The 18,786-nt window shown below is 42.3% G+C and overlaps 1 protein-coding gene across 4 annotated transcripts; it reads right to left on the reverse strand.

The window, feature by feature from the left end:
- Positions 1-1,537: 1,537 nt before the first annotated feature.
- Positions 1,538-18,588, reverse strand: ENKD1 (enkurin domain containing 1). Of its 4 annotated transcripts, none has more exons than XM_070760348.1 (8): positions 18,422-18,588; positions 12,057-12,202; positions 10,848-11,069; positions 9,248-9,420; positions 6,833-6,991; positions 6,098-6,267; positions 4,697-4,833; positions 1,538-2,217 (listed from the first exon to the last, which is right to left on the reverse strand). In XM_070760348.1, the coding sequence occupies exons 2-8, from the start codon at positions 12,139-12,141 to the stop codon at positions 2,057-2,059; spliced, it is 1,107 nt and encodes a 368-aa protein (XP_070616449.1). In that variant the 5' UTR covers positions 12,142-12,202; positions 18,422-18,588; the 3' UTR covers positions 1,538-2,056. The 4 variants fall into 4 exon arrangements, with proteins under 4 accessions (XP_070616449.1, XP_070616447.1, XP_070616451.1 ...); XM_070760346.1 differs by having other exon boundaries at positions 12,057-12,260; positions 18,422-18,546; XM_070760350.1 differs by lacking the exon at positions 6,833-6,991 and having other exon boundaries at positions 18,422-18,506.
- Between the last annotated feature and the right edge of the window lie 198 nt (positions 18,589-18,786).

Raw genomic sequence — 18,786 nt, forward strand, 5'->3', positions numbered from 1 at the left:
TTACAGCAGGACAATTCAACCATTCAATCTAATTGTTTCAGATAAAGTTTAAAAATATTTTCATTTTATGTCATTTACGTCTCCTTTTGTCCTTCTCGCACCCTTTAATGATTCCACCGTTTCTTTTTATATTAGTGTAACTCTTGTCTTGTGGCGAGTTGGCCATGCATATTTTGGAAAGAAATGTCGGAAAGTTCTTTCGAAGGAGAAAAAAAATCATCTTAATTGAAATTTACAATTAAGGGCAACTTTTTGATGCATTGAAGAAGGAAAAGAAAAAAAAAAAAAAGACTGACACAGCCAACATAGAAACATAGAAGATTGACGGCAGAAAAAGACCTCATGGTCCATCTAGTCTGCCCTTATACTATTTCCTGTATTTTATCTTAGCATGGATATATGTTTATCTCAGGCATGTTTAAATTCAGTTACTGTGGATTTACCAACCATGTCTGCTGGATGTTTGTTCCAAGTATCTACTACTCTTTTGGTAAAATAATATTTTATGGTGCTGTGTCCACCAAGACTCTGGTGCTTTGTCCACCAAGAGTCTGTGTTAGCAAAAACTTCAGAAGAGAAGGATTTAGGGGAAGTGATTTCTGACAGTCCCAAAATGGGTGAGCAGTGTGGTTGGGCGGTAGGAAAAGCAAGTAGGATGCTTGGCTGCATAGCTAGAGGTATAACAAGCAGGAAGAGGGAGATTGTGATCCCCTTATATACAGCGCTGGTGAGACCACATTTGGAATACTGTGTTCAGTTCTGGAGACCTCACCTACAAAAAGATATTGACAAAATTGAACGGGTCCAAAGATGGGCTACAAGAATGGTGGAAGGTCTTAAGCATAAAACATATCAGGAAAGACTTAATGAACTCAATCTGTATAGTCTGGAGGACAGAAGGAAAAGGGGGGACATGATCGAAACATTTAAATATGTTAAAGGGTTAAATAAGGTTCAGGAGGGAAGTGTTTTTAATAGGAAAGCGAACATATGGACAAGGGGGCACAATCTGAAGTTAGTTGGGGGAAAGATCAAAAGCAACGTGAGAAAATATTATTTTACTGAAAGAGTAGTAGATCCTTGGAACAAACTTCCAGCAGACGTGGTTGGTAAATCCACAGTAACTGACTTTAAACATGCCTGGGATGAACATATATCCATCCTAAGATAAAAATACAGGAAATAGTATAAGGGCAGACTAGATGGACCATGAGGTCTTTTTCTGCCGTCAGTCTTCTATGTTTCTATGTTTCTCATGTTGCTTCTGATCTTTCCCTCAACTAACCTCAGATTGTGTCCCCTTGTTCTTGTGTTCACTTTCCTATTAAAAACACTTCCCTCCTGAACCTGAAGTACTCTTTAACGTATTTAAATGTTTTGATCATGTCTCCCCCTTTCCCTTCTCTCCTCCATACTATACAGATTGAGTTCATTAAGTCTTTCCTGATACGTTTTATGCTTAAGACCTTCCACCATTTCCACCAACTTTGGAAGAATCATTGAGAATGACTTTAGGAAAACTCTCACAACTTCCAACTTAGCTTACAAAATGTGCTTTATTTGTTTTAAACTGTCCAACTCTTAAAAATACAAGAATCATTGAGAATTACTTTAGGAAAGCTCTCACAACTTCCAACTTAGCTTACAAAATGTGCTTTATTTGTTTTAAACTGTCAAACTCTTAAAAATACATGTACTCTTCTAAACTCAACCCCCCCCCCCCCAACAAATGAAACAAACCAACTTTCCCTTCGCTTGAAAGAGAAGACCTTCTTGAGAAGGTTGACTGTATTTGGGAAACAGCTCCCTTGGCCCATCAAAAGCGCTTAGGTTCTGTCGCCCCAGATCTTGCCCCTTACTGCTTTCACTGGTTTCCCACACCTGACCGAAAGAGACACGTATTTGCTTCGGAGAGGCCGGAAGAAATTAGGGCTTGCAGCAAGAACAAAGGACAATGCAACAAGACAAACCTACGTTGCGGGAGTCACTGTGTGAGGAAGCAAAAACCCCTGTGACTCGGGTGCAAGAGAGGCTGGAGAGACTAAAGACGGTGCTTTTAAGAGTCCAGCTTGACGAAGACTTTGGGACGGGAGAAGATTTTGAGGGCCTCTTCGATCTGCGACAGCTTCTTCTCCAAAGAAACACGCCGGGTTTGGACACTCAGGGTATCGATTCTCACAGGAAGCAACAGGAGGTCCTTCATGTGCTTCTCCTGGCCTACAGAGAAGAGATGGGGAGAAAAAGGAGCCCCATCAGTGGACAATTCTGATAGACGGTCGTCTTCAGCGACCCCATTTGACCACTCCACATGTTGCGCCAAGCCATGCTGGGGTTTGATTTGGTTCTAGTGTCGTTGGTTGTGTGAACTCAGCCACTCAGCCAGGTTTTACAGTTTGCTGTGTCGTACTGTATCCCACTAGCCAACGATATGTGATGGTCAATGAGGTACAACTGCATGAACCATGGCTCAGCACAATGTAAGAGACCAATCCTTGGTTGCCTATGTTGATAACATCTGGATTCTGGAAAATTTGGTTTGCCGCAAACATGTTCCTTATAAAATCATGGAATCAATTATAAACCGATCAATCACCATTTACGTAGAATCTAATAACCCACTAACAAAAAAACAATTTGGATTCAGAAAGAAACTATCCTGCAACCTACAACTACTTCACTGCAAAAACATCTGGACTAACCACCTTGATCAAGGAAAATCCATTGATGCAATTTATATTGACTTCTGCAAAGCCTTTGACTCAGTAGTTCACGACAAACTTCTCCTAAAACTCAAATCCTACGGCATCTCAGGACTCCTCCACAACTGGATGAATGCATTCCTGTCAAACAGGCAACAAGTTGTCAAAATCGGAAGCGCCATTTCCACCCCAGTCCCTGTCATAAGCGGCGTTCCCCAAGGCAGCGTACTAGGTCCTACTCTTTTCATCCTATACATCAATGACCTCTGTGATAATATTGCAAGCAACTGTGTGCTTTTTGCTGACGATGTGAAACTTTTCAACACCACTGACAACACACTCACTCTCCAAAAAGACCTTGACTTTGTTTCAGATTGGTCTAATACTTGGCAACTCCAAATATCAACCAACAAATGCTCTACCCTCCACATCGGCAAAAAGAATCCAAACCTCACATATGAACTGAATAAACAAATTCTAGCAGCCAACCCACACTCAGTAAAAGACCTTGGAATACTAATATCAAATGACCTAAGTGCTAAAGCCCACTGCAACAATATCACCAAAAAGGCTTCCAGAGTTGTTAACTTGATTCTACGTAGCTTCTGCTCTGGCAACCTCACACTACTGACTAGAGCCTACAAAACCTATGCCAGACCCATTCTCGAATACAGCTCATCTGTCTGGAACCCACACCACATCTCAGACATCAACACTCTCGAAAACGTCCAAAGATATTTCACCAGAAGAGCCCTTCACTCCTCCACTCGAAACAGAATATCCTACGAAAACAGACTAACTATCCTGGGTCTAGAAAGCCTAGAACTGCGGCGCTTAAAACATGATTTAAGTATTGCCCACAAGATCATATGCTGCAATGTCCTTCCGGTCAACGACTACTTCAGCTTCAACCGCAACAACACAAGAGCACTCAACAGATTCAAACTTAATATTAACCGCTCCAAACTTGACTGTAAAAATTACGACTTCAACAATCGAGTTGTCGAAGCATGGAACTCATTACCGGACTCAATAGTGTCAACTCCCAACCCCCAACATTTCTCCCTTAAACTCTCCACAATTGACCTCTCCAGGTTCCTAAGAGGCCAGTAAGGGGCGTATATAAGTGCACTGATGTGCCTATCGTCCCCTGTCCAATTGTCTTCCCTTCCCTTATCTATCTATCTATCTATCTATCTATCTATCTATCTATCTATCTATCTATCTATCTATCTATCTATCTATCTATCTATCTATCTATCTACATATATCTATCTATCTACATATATATACATACATATATCATATATATTCTCTCCTTATTTCTTATATCATATATATCCTCTTTTTCCTTCTATCTTTATATATATTACTTAATGCCTACTCTCTTCCATATGTATTGTATATTGGACAAAGAATAAAAATATATATAAATAAATAAATAAAATATTACAGAACGTGCTTTATTTGTTTAAAACTGTCCCAACGCCCCGAGTTTTCGGAGAAGGGCGGTATACAAATCTAATTAATAATAATAATCATCATGATCATCATGATCATCAGTGAAACAGCTTGCCTCCAGAAGTTGTGAATGCTCCAACACTGGAAGTTTTTAAGCAGATGTTGGATAACCATCTGTCTGAAGTGGTGTAGGGTTTCCTGCCCAAGCAGGGGGTTGGACTAGAAGACCTCCAAGGTCCCTTCCAACTCTGTTGTTGTTGTTGCTGTTATTGTTGTTGTTGTTGTTGTTGTTGTTGTTATTATTATTATTATTATTATTATTATTATTATTATTATATCTTACAGTAAACCCACCCTCTATTTAAATTCTCTATTTAAATTAAGAGATTAAAAACTCAGTAAGGCAAGAAACAAGGAAGAGGAGATTGGAGCCCCTGGAACCTAATCCCATTATCCTGGTTCAGTGTGTGTGCGTCTGTTTGTGTAAAGTCTACAGGAAGGCAGCATCGGAGGGTTTCCACCTCCACCCTTCTTACTCTCTTTGAGGTTCTTGAGGGTTTCTAGGCGCTGGTGCTCGGGCATCAAGGCGTGTCCAGGGGGCGCGTCAGGATCAGGGGTGTTACGCAGGCGTTCCTCGGCTTCTTTGCGCCAGTGGTACTTCCGCTCAATCAGGCTACGTAGAGCAGAAACATGGAAGTCACTAATAATAATAATAATAATAATAATAACAACAACAACAACTATTATTCTTATTATTCTTATTTAGATTTGTATGCTGCCCTTCTCTGGAGACTCGGGGCGGCTATAAGAATAGTAAAACAGAGAAAGGAAGGGAGGGAGGGGAGGAAGGGAGGGAAGGAAGGAAGCGAGGAAAGAGAGGGCGGGAGGGAAGGAAGGTGGAATGAAGGAAGGAGAGTGAGGGAGGGAAGGAATGAAGAAAGGAAGGAAGGAAAGAAGGAAGGAAGGAAATGGAGGAAGGGAGGAAGGAAGGAGAGTGAGGGAAGGAAGGAGGGAAGGAAGGAGAGCGAGGGAAGGAGGGAAGGAAGGAGAGCGAGGGAAGGAATGAAGAAAGGAAGGAAGGAAAGGGAGGGAGGAATGAAGGAGAGCGAGGGAAGGAGGGAAGAAAGGAGAACGAGGGAAGGAATGAAGAAAGGAAGAAAGGAAAGAAAGGGAGGGAGGAATGAAGGAAGGAAGGAGAGGGATCGAAAGAAGGAAGAAAGGAGATTGAGGGAGGGAGGGAAGAAGGAAGGAGGAAAGGAAGGAAGGAAGGAAGGAAGGAAGGAGGAAAGGAAGGAAGGAAGGAAGGAAGAAGGAAAGGAAGAAAGGAAGGAAGGAAGGAAGGAAGGAAGGAAGGGCCTTTTCCCAGCCAAAATGCTTTGTCCTCCTGGCACGGTTATTAACCCAAACTCTTAGTAACGGAATTCAGAGGTGGCCACAGTTATAAGAAAATGTTCGGTGTGTTCTGAAGCACCTTTTTGAAACTGGATCCGAAAGTGCAGATTTTAAGTTTCTAACACTGATACAGCTAAACAGGCTGTAAGACCCGAAGAATCTCATCTTCACTGGTTTGTCAATGTATGCCTTCAAACCTTTATGTTTCCAAAGCTGAATATGACATGCTCTGGGCCAGATGTAGGCAAAGTTGGCTCTTGAATGACTTGTGGACTTCAACTCCCAAAATCCCTGAGCCAATCATGCTAGCTCAGGAATTCTGGGAGTTGGAGTCCACATGCCATAGAAGAGCCAACTTTGCCTACCTCTGAATCTGGGCCATTAAAATACCAGACAGGGTTAGCTCTCTAGGTTTTCCTGGTGGCAGCTCAGCCAGTCTGAAGAATAGAATAGAATTCTTTTTATTGGCCACACAAAGAATTTGTCTTTGGTGCAGATGCTCTCAGTGTACATAAAAGGAAAAGATACATTTCTCAAGAGCTTACTAGTGGGGCACGTGCCCTTTCTGCTTGGTGTTGTACTCTTCCAGATCCTTCTGCTTCTGCTCCAAGACTTTGTTGATTGACAGCAGGGAGCGGGAGCGTTGTATCAAGGCGTGTTTTGCATTTTGGGCATTGTGGCTGACGAAATCCACCGCACTGCTATTCTCTGGGACCTGGAATGGAAAGAATAGCAATCGCATTTAGACTTATAAACACCGCTTCATAGTGCTCACACAGCCCTATAAGAACATAAGAAGAGCCTTGTGAATTAGGCAAAAGCCCATCGAGTCCAGCATTTTTTTTGTTTGATTTTTTTAATTTATAAATTTTACTTACTAGAATATATACAATAAACATAACAACTTTCAAACACCAATAAACAATGGTGTTTGTAAGTTGTTATGTTTATTGTATAATAAACATAACAACTTACAAACACCATTGTTTATTGTAAGTTGTTCCTTTCTAATATATCCACCAATACTTTTATATCTTTTCTTCTATTCTTTTCTTTACTTATATTATTACATATCTTTCTCTTCAATGTGTATTATGTATTGGACAAAATAAACAAACAAACAAACAAATAAATAAATGTACAGTAACAACAAAACACATGAGGGTATGGCTGGCTGATGAGAGGAAACATCCTCGAAATAGATCTATACTAGTCTCTCTTCATTTCCAATTCAGCAAAAATATATTACACACACACACACATACATACACACACACAACCTTGCCGTTCCCGTTCTGAATGACGGCACCTCCCGAATCCATTTCATGCGACTGGGAAAGGTTCGGGGATGGCGATCGGCGTGGGCGAATTCCTGTGCCGCAGCGAGAATAGGCCCTCAGGTACTTCTGAGCCTCTGGATGTGGAGGGCTGGGACTCTCCTGCGAAAGGCAGAAGGAGAAGGAACAGCTACTTGAAGGGAAAACGAGGGGGAAAAGTACTGTACAGTGATCCCTCGCTACTTCCTGTTTCCTCTTTCGCGGATTTGCTATTTCATGGGGTTTTCAAAGGGTTTTTTCAATTGGTATGATATAGGCGTAATATATACAGTGTTCCCTCGATTTTTGCGGGTTCGAACTTCGCGGATAGCCTATACCACGGTTTTTCAAAAAATATTAATTAAAAAATACTTCGCGGTTTTTTTCCTATACCACGGTTTTTTCCATCCGATGATGTCATACGTCATCACCAAACTAATAATTTTTGCAAATAAATAACAAAAAAAATAATTACTGTTAATAAATAATTATGTTTATAAATATCAGGATCACTATTCAATGGTGAGTACCAGTAATAATGGTGAGTAAATGGTTGTTAAGGGAATGGGAAATGGTAATTTAGGAGTTTAAAGTGTTAAGGGATGGCTTGGTCCATACCCAAAAATGGTGTATTTACTTCCGCATCTCTACTTCGCGGAAATTCGACTTTCGCGGGTGGTCTCGGAACGCATCCCCCGCGGAAATCGAGGGAACACTGTATATGGAAATAAAGATCTTTAGGAAATTAAATACTTAACAAAGAGTGTATAGAAGGCGGCTAGAAAATAAAGTACAGTGATACCTTGTCTTACAAACTTAATTGGTTTTGGGATGGTTCTTAAGGTGAAAAGTTTGTAAGACGAAACAGTGTTTCCCATAGTTATCAATGGAAATTCAATTCAATTCAATTCATTAGATTTGTATGCCCCCCCTCTCCGAAGACTCAGGGTGGCTCACAACAATAATAAAAACAATATTCCTGCGAAAACAAATCTAATATTAAAAAGCACATAAACCCCTATCATATTTAAAAAAAGCAATTAATGCGTGCAATTCACCCTTTTGCCAGCTGAAGCGCCTTTTGCCAGCTGAAGCGCATTGCTGGGATTCATAGGAAACCCCACCTCCAGACATCTGTGTTTTTGCAATGCTGCACGGGAATCCCAGCATCGCCAAAATGAGCGCTTCGCTGGCAATGGAAGTCCGGGGGTGGTGTTTCCCAGCGAAGGGAGCGTCAGTGAAATCACAGCATCGCAAAACACCGAAGTCCTCGAAACCCCATCTCCGGACCTCTGTGTTTTTGCGATGCTGCGATTTCATTGAGGCTCCCCTTGCTGGGAAACCCCAACTCCGGACTTCCATTGCCAGCGAAGCGCCTGTTTTTGCACTGCCCTGCAGCATCACAAAAACACGGAAGTCCAGAGGTGGAGTTTCCCATGGAGGGGAGCCTCAGGGGAATCCCAGCAGTGCAAAAAAGGGTGCTTCGCTGGCAACGGAAGTCCGGAGGCGGGGCATCCCAGCGGCAGCGGTGGGTTTGTAAGGTGAAAATAGTTTGTAAGAAGAGGCAAAAAAATCTTAAACCCCGGGTTTGTATCTCGAAAGGTTTATATGACGAGGTGTTTGTAAGAAGAGGTATCACTGTATTATTAATAGAATATGGATAGCCAAAATGATTAATAGTGGATACTGGATGCTTTTTACCAGAATAGGAAATATTTAATTACATTTTCCCTCCTCACATGATGATGTAAATTATACATTGATTATTTGTTATGGTGATGTTGTTGTTGTTTTTGTTTAATTTTTTTCTTCTTTTTCTTTTTGTATTTTGTAAATGTATGTTTGTTTATTTTTTGTTATGTTTTTAAAGAATTTAAATAAAAACTATTTTTTTTTAAAAAAAGGAAAAGAACGCCGGGGCAGGAGGGGCTTTGCAGTGGTGGCCTCCTTCAGCCTGTGCGGTAGCTCACAGAAGCTGGTCTCTCTCGACGGTCACCATCGGTGCGTTGTTAACAACACAGGGAGGGTTTCAAGTCCAAATACTCGTTAAATACATTAAAAAATATCTTTCCTCTACTTCGCGGAAATTCGTTTTTCACGGGTGGTCTTGGAACGCATCCCCCGAGGAGTTACTGTACATTCTTATCCAACCTGAAAACCATATTATGTAAACAAATATTTCAGATCAACAGTCGGCGTTCTAATACTTGAGCGGCAGCCACAAAGAAGGCTGAGAGGGGTGTGTATATGTGTGTGTGTCGACTTATTTTCTAAAACACCAAAAGGCAGGAGAAGAAATAATGGATGGGAACTAATCAATGACTCTTCTGCCAGTGCCGCAGGCCGCTGACGGACCACAGCGGAAGCAAGGAACGGTACCTGCAACTTTGCCTTGACTTTGGATTCCACATTTTCGTACTTCTGGGACTTCCACAGGGCTTTCACCGGCTTGGATTGAGTCTGCTGCCGGGCTTGTTCTTTCTCCCGGCACCTCCGCTGGATCTCTCTCATGCGCCTCAGATTCTCCTTCTCGTGGTCTTTGTGATCCCTGCCTGCACCGAAGGAAAAGAGCGGTTTCTTGGGATGTCCTCTGGCTGCAATTACTTGCGGGACCGCCTTCTGCCGCATGAAATCCCAGCGACCGGTGAGGTCCCACAGGACCCGTCAACTAGACAATGTCACTTGGCCGGGCGTAGGGGAAGAGCCTTCTCTGTGGGGGCCCCCAGCCCCCTGGAATCAGCTCCCCCTGGGGATTCATACTGCCCCCACCCTCCTTGCCTTTCGCAAGAGTCTTAAGACTCATTTATGCCGCCAGGCGTAGGGCGTTTAGATATTGGTCTCCTGATCGATGAATGTTTTGTATGATTGCTGTCTAAATGGGTACGATAGATTTTTTTAACAAAATTGGGGATTTTATTGGATTTAGACACTGTTATTTTATTTATTTATTTACTTACTTACTTACTTACTTACTTATTTACTTACATACATACTTATTTACTTACGTACTTACTTACTTACTTACCTACATACTTACTTACATACTTACTTATTTACTTACGTACTTACTTTTGTGGCTCACAACATATCAAAACAATAAACAATATACATCTCTAAAAAATCTAATTAATATAGCTAATTTTTTTTTAAAAACTCTACTAACATTTAAAATCATTCATTCCCATTCACACAGCAAGACATAATACACTCGTCGGCCAGGGGGCTAGGGTCTAATGGCCCCAAGCATGGTGGAACAGATAGGTCTTTAAAATTTTATGGAAGGCGAGGAGGGTGAGGGCAGTGCGAATCTCTGGGGGGGAGCTGACTCCAGAGGACTGGAGCCCCCACAGAGAAGGCTCTTCCCCTAGGCTCCACCAAATGACATTGTCTAGTTGACGGGGCCTGACTATGTGGGACCCAACCGGTCGCTGGGACTCATGCGGCAGAAGGCGTTCCCGGAGGTAATCTGGGTAGCCGCCCCAAGTCCTCGGAGAGGGGTGGCATATAAATCCAATAAATAGATAGATAGATGTAGGTAGGTAGGTAGGTAGATAGGTAGATAGATAGATAGGTAGGTAGATAGATAGGTAGATAGAGAGATAGGTAGGTAGATATATAGATAGAGAGATAGATAGGTAGATAGAGAGATAGAGAGATAGAGAGATAGGTAGGTAGGTAGATAGATAGGTAGGTAGGTAGATAGAGAGATAGGTAGATATATAGATAGAGAGATAGGTAGATAGGTAGATAGAGAGATAGGTAGGTAGGTAGATAGGAAGGTAAATAGGTAGATAGGTAGATAGATGATGGTAGATAGGTAGATAGGTAGATAGATAGACAGACAGACAGACAGACAGACAGACAGACAGACAGACAGACAGACAGATCGATCCACAGAACAGGCAACAGGTTTTAGGAACTAGCTGGCAGCTTTGACAAAACTACCAAAATCGGTGGAATTCTGCTCGCCTCCACTTACGTTTGGGCTTCAGCTCCTCAAAGAAGATCTCATCTAGCTTCAGGAGAACTCCTACGGTGCCCCTTTGTCCCTTCTCCAAGATCTCCCTGCCGTTGGGCTTAATCCGCGGAGGTGGCGTCGGGCAGCGAGCAGTGTAGCACCCAGGATAGAGGCTGAACTCCGGCGGGATGGGGCCAGGTAGCAAATCCAATTTCAGGGCGTTCCCTTCTAGCCTTCCTCGGGCTAAGGACACAAAAAGAGAAAAACCAGGAAAGGGTCAGTGGCTTTGGCTGCAGAAAATTCTCGGAATCCTCAAGGACCAAGAGCGGGGAAAAAGACATTCAAAAGTGCCGTACAGATATTCCATACAGGTTGGGTGTGATGGACGTTTCTTTCTTTCTTTCTTTCTTTCTTTCTTTCTTTCTTTCTTTCTTTCTTTCTTTCTTTCTTTCTTTCTTTCGGTAGATTTAAAAAAATGAACTCAATCTGTATAGTCTAGGACAGTGTTTCCCAACCTTGGCAACTTGAAGATATTTGGACTTCAACTCCCAGAATTCCCCAGCCAGCAAATGCTGGCTGGGGAATTCTGGGAGTTGAAGTCCAAATATCTTCAAGTTGCCAAGGTTGGGAAACACTGGTCTGGAGGACAGAAGGTATAGGGGGGACATGATCGAAACATTTAAATATGTTAAAGGCTTAAATAAGGTCCAGGAGGGAAGTGTTTTTAATAGGAAAGTGAACACAAGGACAAGTGGACTCCATCTGAAGTTAGTTGGGGGAAAGATCAAAGGCAACATGAGAAAATATTATTTCACTGAAAGAGTAGTAGATGCTTAGAACAAACTTCCAGCAGACGTGGTCGGTAAATCCACAGTAACTGAATTTAAACATGCCTGGGATAAACATAGATCCATCCTAAGATAAAATACAGAAAATAGTATAAGGGCAGACTAGACGGATCATGAGGTCTTTTTCTGCTGTCAGTCTTCTATGTTTCTAAAAAAATTTTTTTGCTCCACAACCGCATGCTTTTGAGCTGCTCGGTGGATAGGAGCTGAGGCCGGAAGAGGAGCTGACCCCATCGCCAATGCTTGGGTCTCGAACTGGAGCTGTCGGTTTTGCAGCTGACAAGCTCCGCGTCTTTAATCGCTGAGCCATTGAGCCTCTTTTGGATGTAGGAAGAAGATTTTATTGCAGTGAACAGACTTCCAGACAGAATCAGATACTGACCTGAGAGCGGGCGTATGTAATAATCTGGACACAGGGTGGGATCCGGAGGAATTGGGCCTGTGATCCTGGAGGGACCTTCCGACATCTCAACCTTACTTCGTAGATTCCAACCAGGCAAAATAGCAAAATCTCATCTTTGAAGGAACCTGTTGGGAATAAGAACCAAGTTTGCTACGAGACCATGGATAATGTGTGAGTGGTTAGCTGGAAGGAAAAAGGGTTAGAAGAAAAAAAAATGCAATCATCAACCACTGTATCATTAAGTCTTCAAAGTCTTCGGAGAGGAGTGGCATAGAAATCCAATCAATCGTTAAACCATAAAACGTTAAAAATTTAAGTACAACATGAAAATGTACAGTTAAATATTTAAAACTGATATATAATAAGTTAAATATCTTATGCTGAAATATGTCTATTGTTTTGTATCCCCCTTACTTTTTGTAACCCTATTTCCCCCCCTTTTCTTTTTCTTCTTTTCTTACAAACCAATAAATTATATCTTTTAAAAAAAGAAATCCAATCAATCAATCAATCAATCAATCAATCAATCAATCAACCAATCAATAAAGGAATGAAAATGTCATGCACAAATTAAATACCATATTTTTGGGGGGAAGTATAAGACGCTCTGGACTATAAGATGTACCTACCTTTTTTTGGGGGGGGGGGAGGAAATTTTTTTTGCCTCTGCCTCCCAGCAATTTGCCTCCTTGCAGAGGAGACAGAAAACAGCCTGTTTTGGTTGCACTTTCAGCTTCAGCGCAGCCAGAAAAAAAATCTGCCCCTTGCCTCCCAGCAATTTGCTTCCTTGAAGCAAATAGCAAACATTAGCACAAGCAGCTTAATTGTCAGTTGGATCAGCCTCTTGAAGATCAGCTGTTTCAGGCTGCAAGGAATTAATTAATTAATTAATTAATTAATTAATTAATTATTAAATTTGTATGCCGCCCCTCTCCGTAGACTCGGGGCGGCTCACAACAGTAATAGAAAAACAATGTACAATACAAATCTAATAATTAAAACTAAAAACCCATAATTTAAAAAACATACACACAACATACCATACATAAACAATATAGGCCTGGTGAAGTTATCTCAGTTCCCCCATGCCTGATGACAGAGGTGGGTTTTAAGGAGTTTACGAAAGGCAAGGAGGGTGGAGGCAGTTCTAATCTCAGGGGGGAGATGGTTCCAGAGGGTCGGGACCGCCACAGAGAAGGCTCTTCCCCTGGGACCCACCAAACTACATTGCCATAGCACACCCCATTTTCGGTGGGTGGGTTACATTTGGTGTATAAGACGCACCCAAATTTTCACCCTCTTTTGGTGTGTGTGTGAGTCTTATCCCCCCCAAAAAAATATGGTAACTTTCTCTTGCCTTCTATTGTATTATTCATACATTATTTATGTTTCTCAATCATGCCCAGAACAGCAAATGAACCTCCTGTGATCCTCCAAATGCATCTCAATGCAATATTCACAAATTCTAGCCCTGATAACAGACTGAGAGACCATACTTTAAAGCTAGGAGATTCCTAAAACAATCCATGTCAATGCCTGTTTACACCGCTTGGTGTGAACCAAATCAGTTGGGAGCCTCTTTCTCATGTAAAAGCAATGCCTCGCACTACGACACAGCGGAGGGACATCAAAACTTTTGCAATCTGCCTCCACCGAGCAGTTACATCCATCGAAGATATATCAGTTATCTGTGACAGGTGTCATCTGTCAGCGGATATCAGAAAGCTGCCTGTGCAGTTTGGACAGCGAGCAAAACCGCAGCAGCCTCTCAACTTCCCTTGGATCATCCTGAAAGCAAAATTTCAATATTTTCCATTCTGCCTTCCTGGTACCTAGGAGAAGCCAAAGGCAATCCGATGATCCCTGATTTTGCATAAAGACAATAGCCGGATGGTGCGGTATCAGGCCGGTCTCAGCATTAGCAGCCAAGAGCTTTTTTCTCACAAAGAGGAGGAGGAGAAGGATTAAGATTTGGCCTCATTCCAGGCACAGCATAGAGATGTTTATTCTGTCAGCTTGGAGGGTAAACGGCTGTTTGAGGGCCAAGAACAGTACAAATATACAGTTGGGAGGCTGCTTGGCTTGAAATCCTGGGACCCCAAGGATCTAAAAGGAGGAGGAGGAGAGCAACAAAGATAATTAGGGGACTGGAAGCTAAAACATATGAAGAACGGTTGCAGGAACTGGGCATGGCTAGTTGAATGAAAAGAAGGACCAGGGGAGACATGATAGCAATCTTCCAGTATCTCAGGGGTTGCCATAAAGAAGAGAGAGTCAACCTATTTTCCAAAGGACCTGAGGGTAGGACAAAAAGAAATGGGTGGAAACTAAACAAGGACCCAGGGGAAGAGCCTTCTCTGTGGTGGCCCCGACCCTCTGGAATCAGCTCCCCCCCGGAGATTAGAATTGCCCCCACCCTCCTTGTCTTTCGTAAACTTCTTAAAACCCACCTCTGCCACCAGGCATGGGGGAATTGAGACATCTCCCCCGGGCCTATACAGTTTATTCATGGTATGTTTGTGTGTATGTTTTCTTTTAATAAGGTTTTTTTTAGTGACTTTTAATTATTAGATTTGTTATATATTGTGTTATTATTGTTGTGAGCTGCCCTGAGTCTACGGAGAGATGAGGCATACAAATCTAATAAATAATAATAATAATAATAATAATAATAATAATAATAATAATAATAATAATGGAGAGAAGCAACCTAGAAATAAGGAGGAATTTCCTGACAGTCAGAACAATAGTCCGTGGAACAGCTTGCCTCCAGAAGTTGTGAATGCCCCAACACTGGAAGTTTTAAAGCAGATGTTGGATAATCATTTGTCTGAAGCAGTGTAGGGTTTCCTGCCTAAGCAAGGGGTTGGACTAGAAGACCTCCAAGGGGAAGAGCCTTCTCTGTGGTGGCCCCAGCCCTCTGGAACGAACTCCCTCTGGAGATATGTACCACCCCCTCCCTCCTGGTCTTTTGTAAAGTTCTGAAGACTTCTCTGTGCCAGTGGGCACGCGGGCCCTGAGTAATGAGATTGTCTCCGGACGATACTAGGTATGATTGAATTGGATGAATGCACATCAATGTATAAGGGGTTTTAAATACTTTTTACTAATTGTATAATTTTTATAGTCATTTAGATTTCTTTACATAGAAACATAGAAGACTGACGGCAGAAAAAGACCTCATGATCCATCTAGTCTGCCCTTATACTATTTTCTGTATTTTATCTTAGGATGGATATATGTTTATCCCAAGCATGGTTAAATTCAGTTACTGAGGATTTATCAACCATGTCTGCTGGAAGTTTGTTCCAAGGATCTACTACTCTTTCAGTAAAATAATATTTTCTCATGTTGCTTTTGATCTTTCCCCCAACTAACTTCAAATTGTGTCCCCTTGTTCTTGTGTTCACTTTCCTATTAAAAACACTTCCCTCCTGAACCTTATTTAAGCCTTTAACATATTTAAATGTTTCGATCATGTCCCCCCTTTTCCTTCTGTCCTCCAGACTATACAGATTGAGTTCATTAAGTCTTTCCTGATACTTTTTATGCTTAAGACCTTCCACCATTCTTGTAGCCCGTCTTTGGACCCGTTCAATTTTGTCAATATCTTTTTGTAGGCGAGGTCTCCAGAACTGAGCACAGTATTCCAAATATGATCTCACCAGCGCTCTATATAGCGGGATCACAATCTCCCTCTTCCTGCTTGTTATACCTCTAGCTATGCAGCCAAGCATCCTACTTGCTTTCCCTACCGCCTGACTGCACTGTTCACTCATTTTGAGACTATATTGTTCCATTTATAGGGCAGCATGGAAATCTAACAAACAAACCTAGTTTGGGTAATGAAACCTCTGCAATAAAAACAAGCAAGCTCAGAAAACACCAGGGAGCCCCCAGAACAGAACCAGTCCACAAAATAATTCATGATATCTTGCATTTTTATGTTTCACATCCTGAACTCAATGACCGCTATCAATGAAGATAAACAATACGTCCCAGTCATCGAAAAAATCATGCTAGCAGCAGACTTTTGCTGAAGCTCCTGGTCGAAATATCCAGGGAGACCATAGTTGGCTTGTTTGTGGCTCAGGAAAACTTAGCCAGTATGGTTAGTTTGGTAAGTTCAGCATGTTGCCTGAATGCAGTCCCTTGAGCTGAATTTAGCAAGCAAGAGAGAGAAACATGATCGAAACATTTAAATAAGTTAAAGCAGTGTTTTTCAACCAGTGTGCCGTGGCACACTAGTGTACCGCGAGACATGGTCAGGTGTGCCGTGAAGAAGGAAGCTCAGGTTCCAGTTTTGCAACTTTTTGCTGAGAGAGAGAGAGAAAGAGAGAGAGAGAAAAAGAAAGAAAGAGTGCAAGAGAAAGAAAGCAAGAGAGAGAGAGAGAAAAGGAGAGGAAGGGGGGGGAGAGAGAAATGAGCAAAAAGGGGAGGAAAAAAGAGAAATGAGAAAATGATTGAGGCAGAGAATGAGAGGAAAGAGAAACAAAAGAGAGAGAGAAGTGACTCTTCATTTAAAACATATGATAAAAAGCACCCAAAGAATAAGAGAGAAAAAACCCCCAGCCCTCACTTGGTTTTGGAAATGGTTCAAGAGTGTATACACACGCACACACACAAGTGGGGGAGGAGACAGGGATGGAAAAAGAGAGGAGAGTGTCTTAGAGTGTCATTTTGTGTCATTTTGGTTGGTGGTGTGCCCCAGGATTTTGTAAATGTAAAAAATGTGCCGCGGCTCAAAAAAGGTTGAAAATCATTGAGTTAAAGGGTTAAACAAGGTTCAGGAGATAAGTGTTTTTAATAGGAAAATGAACACAAGAACAAGGGGGCACCATCTGAGGTTAGTTGGGGGAAAGATCAGAAGCAACGTGAGAAAATATTATTTGGCTGAAAGAGTAGTAGATGCTTGGAACAAACTTCCAGCAGACGTGGTTGGTAAACCCACAGTAACTGAGTTTAAACATGCCTGGGATAAACATAGATCCATCCTAAGATAAAATACATGAAATAGTATAAGGGAAGACGAGATGGACCATGAGGTCTTTTTCTGCCGTCAATCTTCTATGTTTCTTTAAAAAAAAAGAAAGAAATGCAGAGAAGGAAGAAAATTGCAAACTTTCATCCTGGCCCCTTTCTATGCTGGCTTGTTCCACTCAAAATGAACCCACCATAACATCTGGACACGCAACACAATAGAGCAACTGTAACAACCACCATGATTTATTAAATTTGCCTACCTCTCAACGACTGGGTATGATACTAGTCATACTAGTATGATACCCGAGTCTGCGGAGAGGGGCAGCATACAAATCTAATAAATAATAATAATAATTGTTATTATTGTTGTTGTTATTATTATTATTATTGTTGTCGTTATTATTATTATTATTACTATTATTATTATTATGAGAGACAGAGACAGGGGGACGGTAGGCACGCTGGTGCACTTATGCACGCCTCTTACTGACCTCTAAGGAATCGGAAGAGGGCAACAGTGGAGAGTCTAAGGGTAAAGTTTTGGGGGTTAGGTGATGATACTACAGAGTCTGGTAGCGAGTTCCATCCATCAACTGCTCGGTTACTAAAGTTGTATTTCCTGCAGTCGAGTTTGGCGTGCATAAGTGCACTAGTAAGTGCCTTCCGTCCCCTGTCCAATTGTCTTTACTATATCTCATGTATCTTTTCTTCCTTTCATATATCTCCTCTATTGTTCAATCTTTTCATCTATCCTTTCCTTCATATATATTACTACATGTTTATTCTCTTCAATGTGTATGGTATATTGGACAAAATAAATAAATAAATTAAATTTTGAATTTGTATCTATTGTGTGCTCGTGTGTTGTTGTGGTTGAAGCTGAAGTACTCGACGACAGGAAGGACGTTGTAGCAGATGATTTTATGGGCTACATATCTCAGAAAATCCTGCAATGAAGGGCTCAGTCTGGATTCAGGTTGACCCACCCACCAGGTCGCTGAGGGTCCTGGCTGGGCCTCCAGCCCTATTTGCAAGCCTACTTCGCAGGATTGTTGTGAAGAAGAAATTGCAAAGCCAGGCACCTCAATTCCAGTGGTGTGTGTGTGTGCAAAATGCGCGTGTCCCCAGCAACAGAACCCCTCCCTCTATATAGCCCCCCCTCCACCCTTCTAAGCCCAGGGAAGTCCGTTGCCAGCTCCCACCCACCCGCGAGACCCCCATTTTCCCCTGGAGGCGAACCGCCCTCTACGTTGGGATGCTGAATGTCAGCAACAGTCCCCCTCTTCCCGGAGAACCCCCCCCCGTCTAGCCCTCCCCCCGCGTCCCCATCAAGCTCCCCATCCCCACACGTCCCTACTCACATTTGGAGCCAGTCCGCTCAAACAGCCCAGCGCGTCGCTTCCTGCGCTGCGACGCCGAGAAAAAAAAAATCCCGCTGCAGACAGTTGGACTCCCCGCCTCCGGTCTCTTAGCAACAGCGTTTCCCGGAGGCTGCTGGGAGTTGTAGTTTTTTTCTCTGTACAAGCCTGGCTTGTAAGGGTTCCCAATGGAGCCTTTTGAAGTACAGTATGCTGGGCTTCCTTTGCCTATCTCTCGGTCGCCGTCTTTCTTTCCTTCTGGGCTTCCTTTGCCTATCTCTCGGTCGCCGTCCTTCCTTCTCTCTCTTTCTTTCTCTTCCTCTTTCTTCGTTCGTTTCTTCCTTTTTTTCCTTTTTTCCTTCCCTCCC

This window comes from Erythrolamprus reginae, chromosome 9 (genome assembly GCF_031021105.1).
Source record: "Erythrolamprus reginae isolate rEryReg1 chromosome 9, rEryReg1.hap1, whole genome shotgun sequence".
NCBI classification, from domain to species: Eukaryota; Metazoa; Chordata; class Lepidosauria; order Squamata; family Dipsadidae; genus Erythrolamprus; species Erythrolamprus reginae.

What these genes read in the sequence shown, in the direction of transcription:
- ENKD1 (XM_070760348.1), bottom strand. Translation starts at nt 12,141, where the DNA reads ATGTCGGAAGGTCCCTCCAGGATCACAGGCCCAATTCCTCCGGATCCC. An exon ending in AAAGGGCACGTGCCCCACTA is followed by an intron (nt 4,834 to 6,097) that starts GTAAGCTCTTGA and finishes TGCTCTACGTAG; the next exon opens with CCTGATTGAGCGGAAGTACC. An exon ending in CCTCAAGAACCTCAAAGAGA is followed by an intron (nt 2,218 to 4,696) that starts GTAAGAAGGGTG and finishes TCTTCTCTGTAG; the next exon opens with GCCAGGAGAAGCACATGAAG.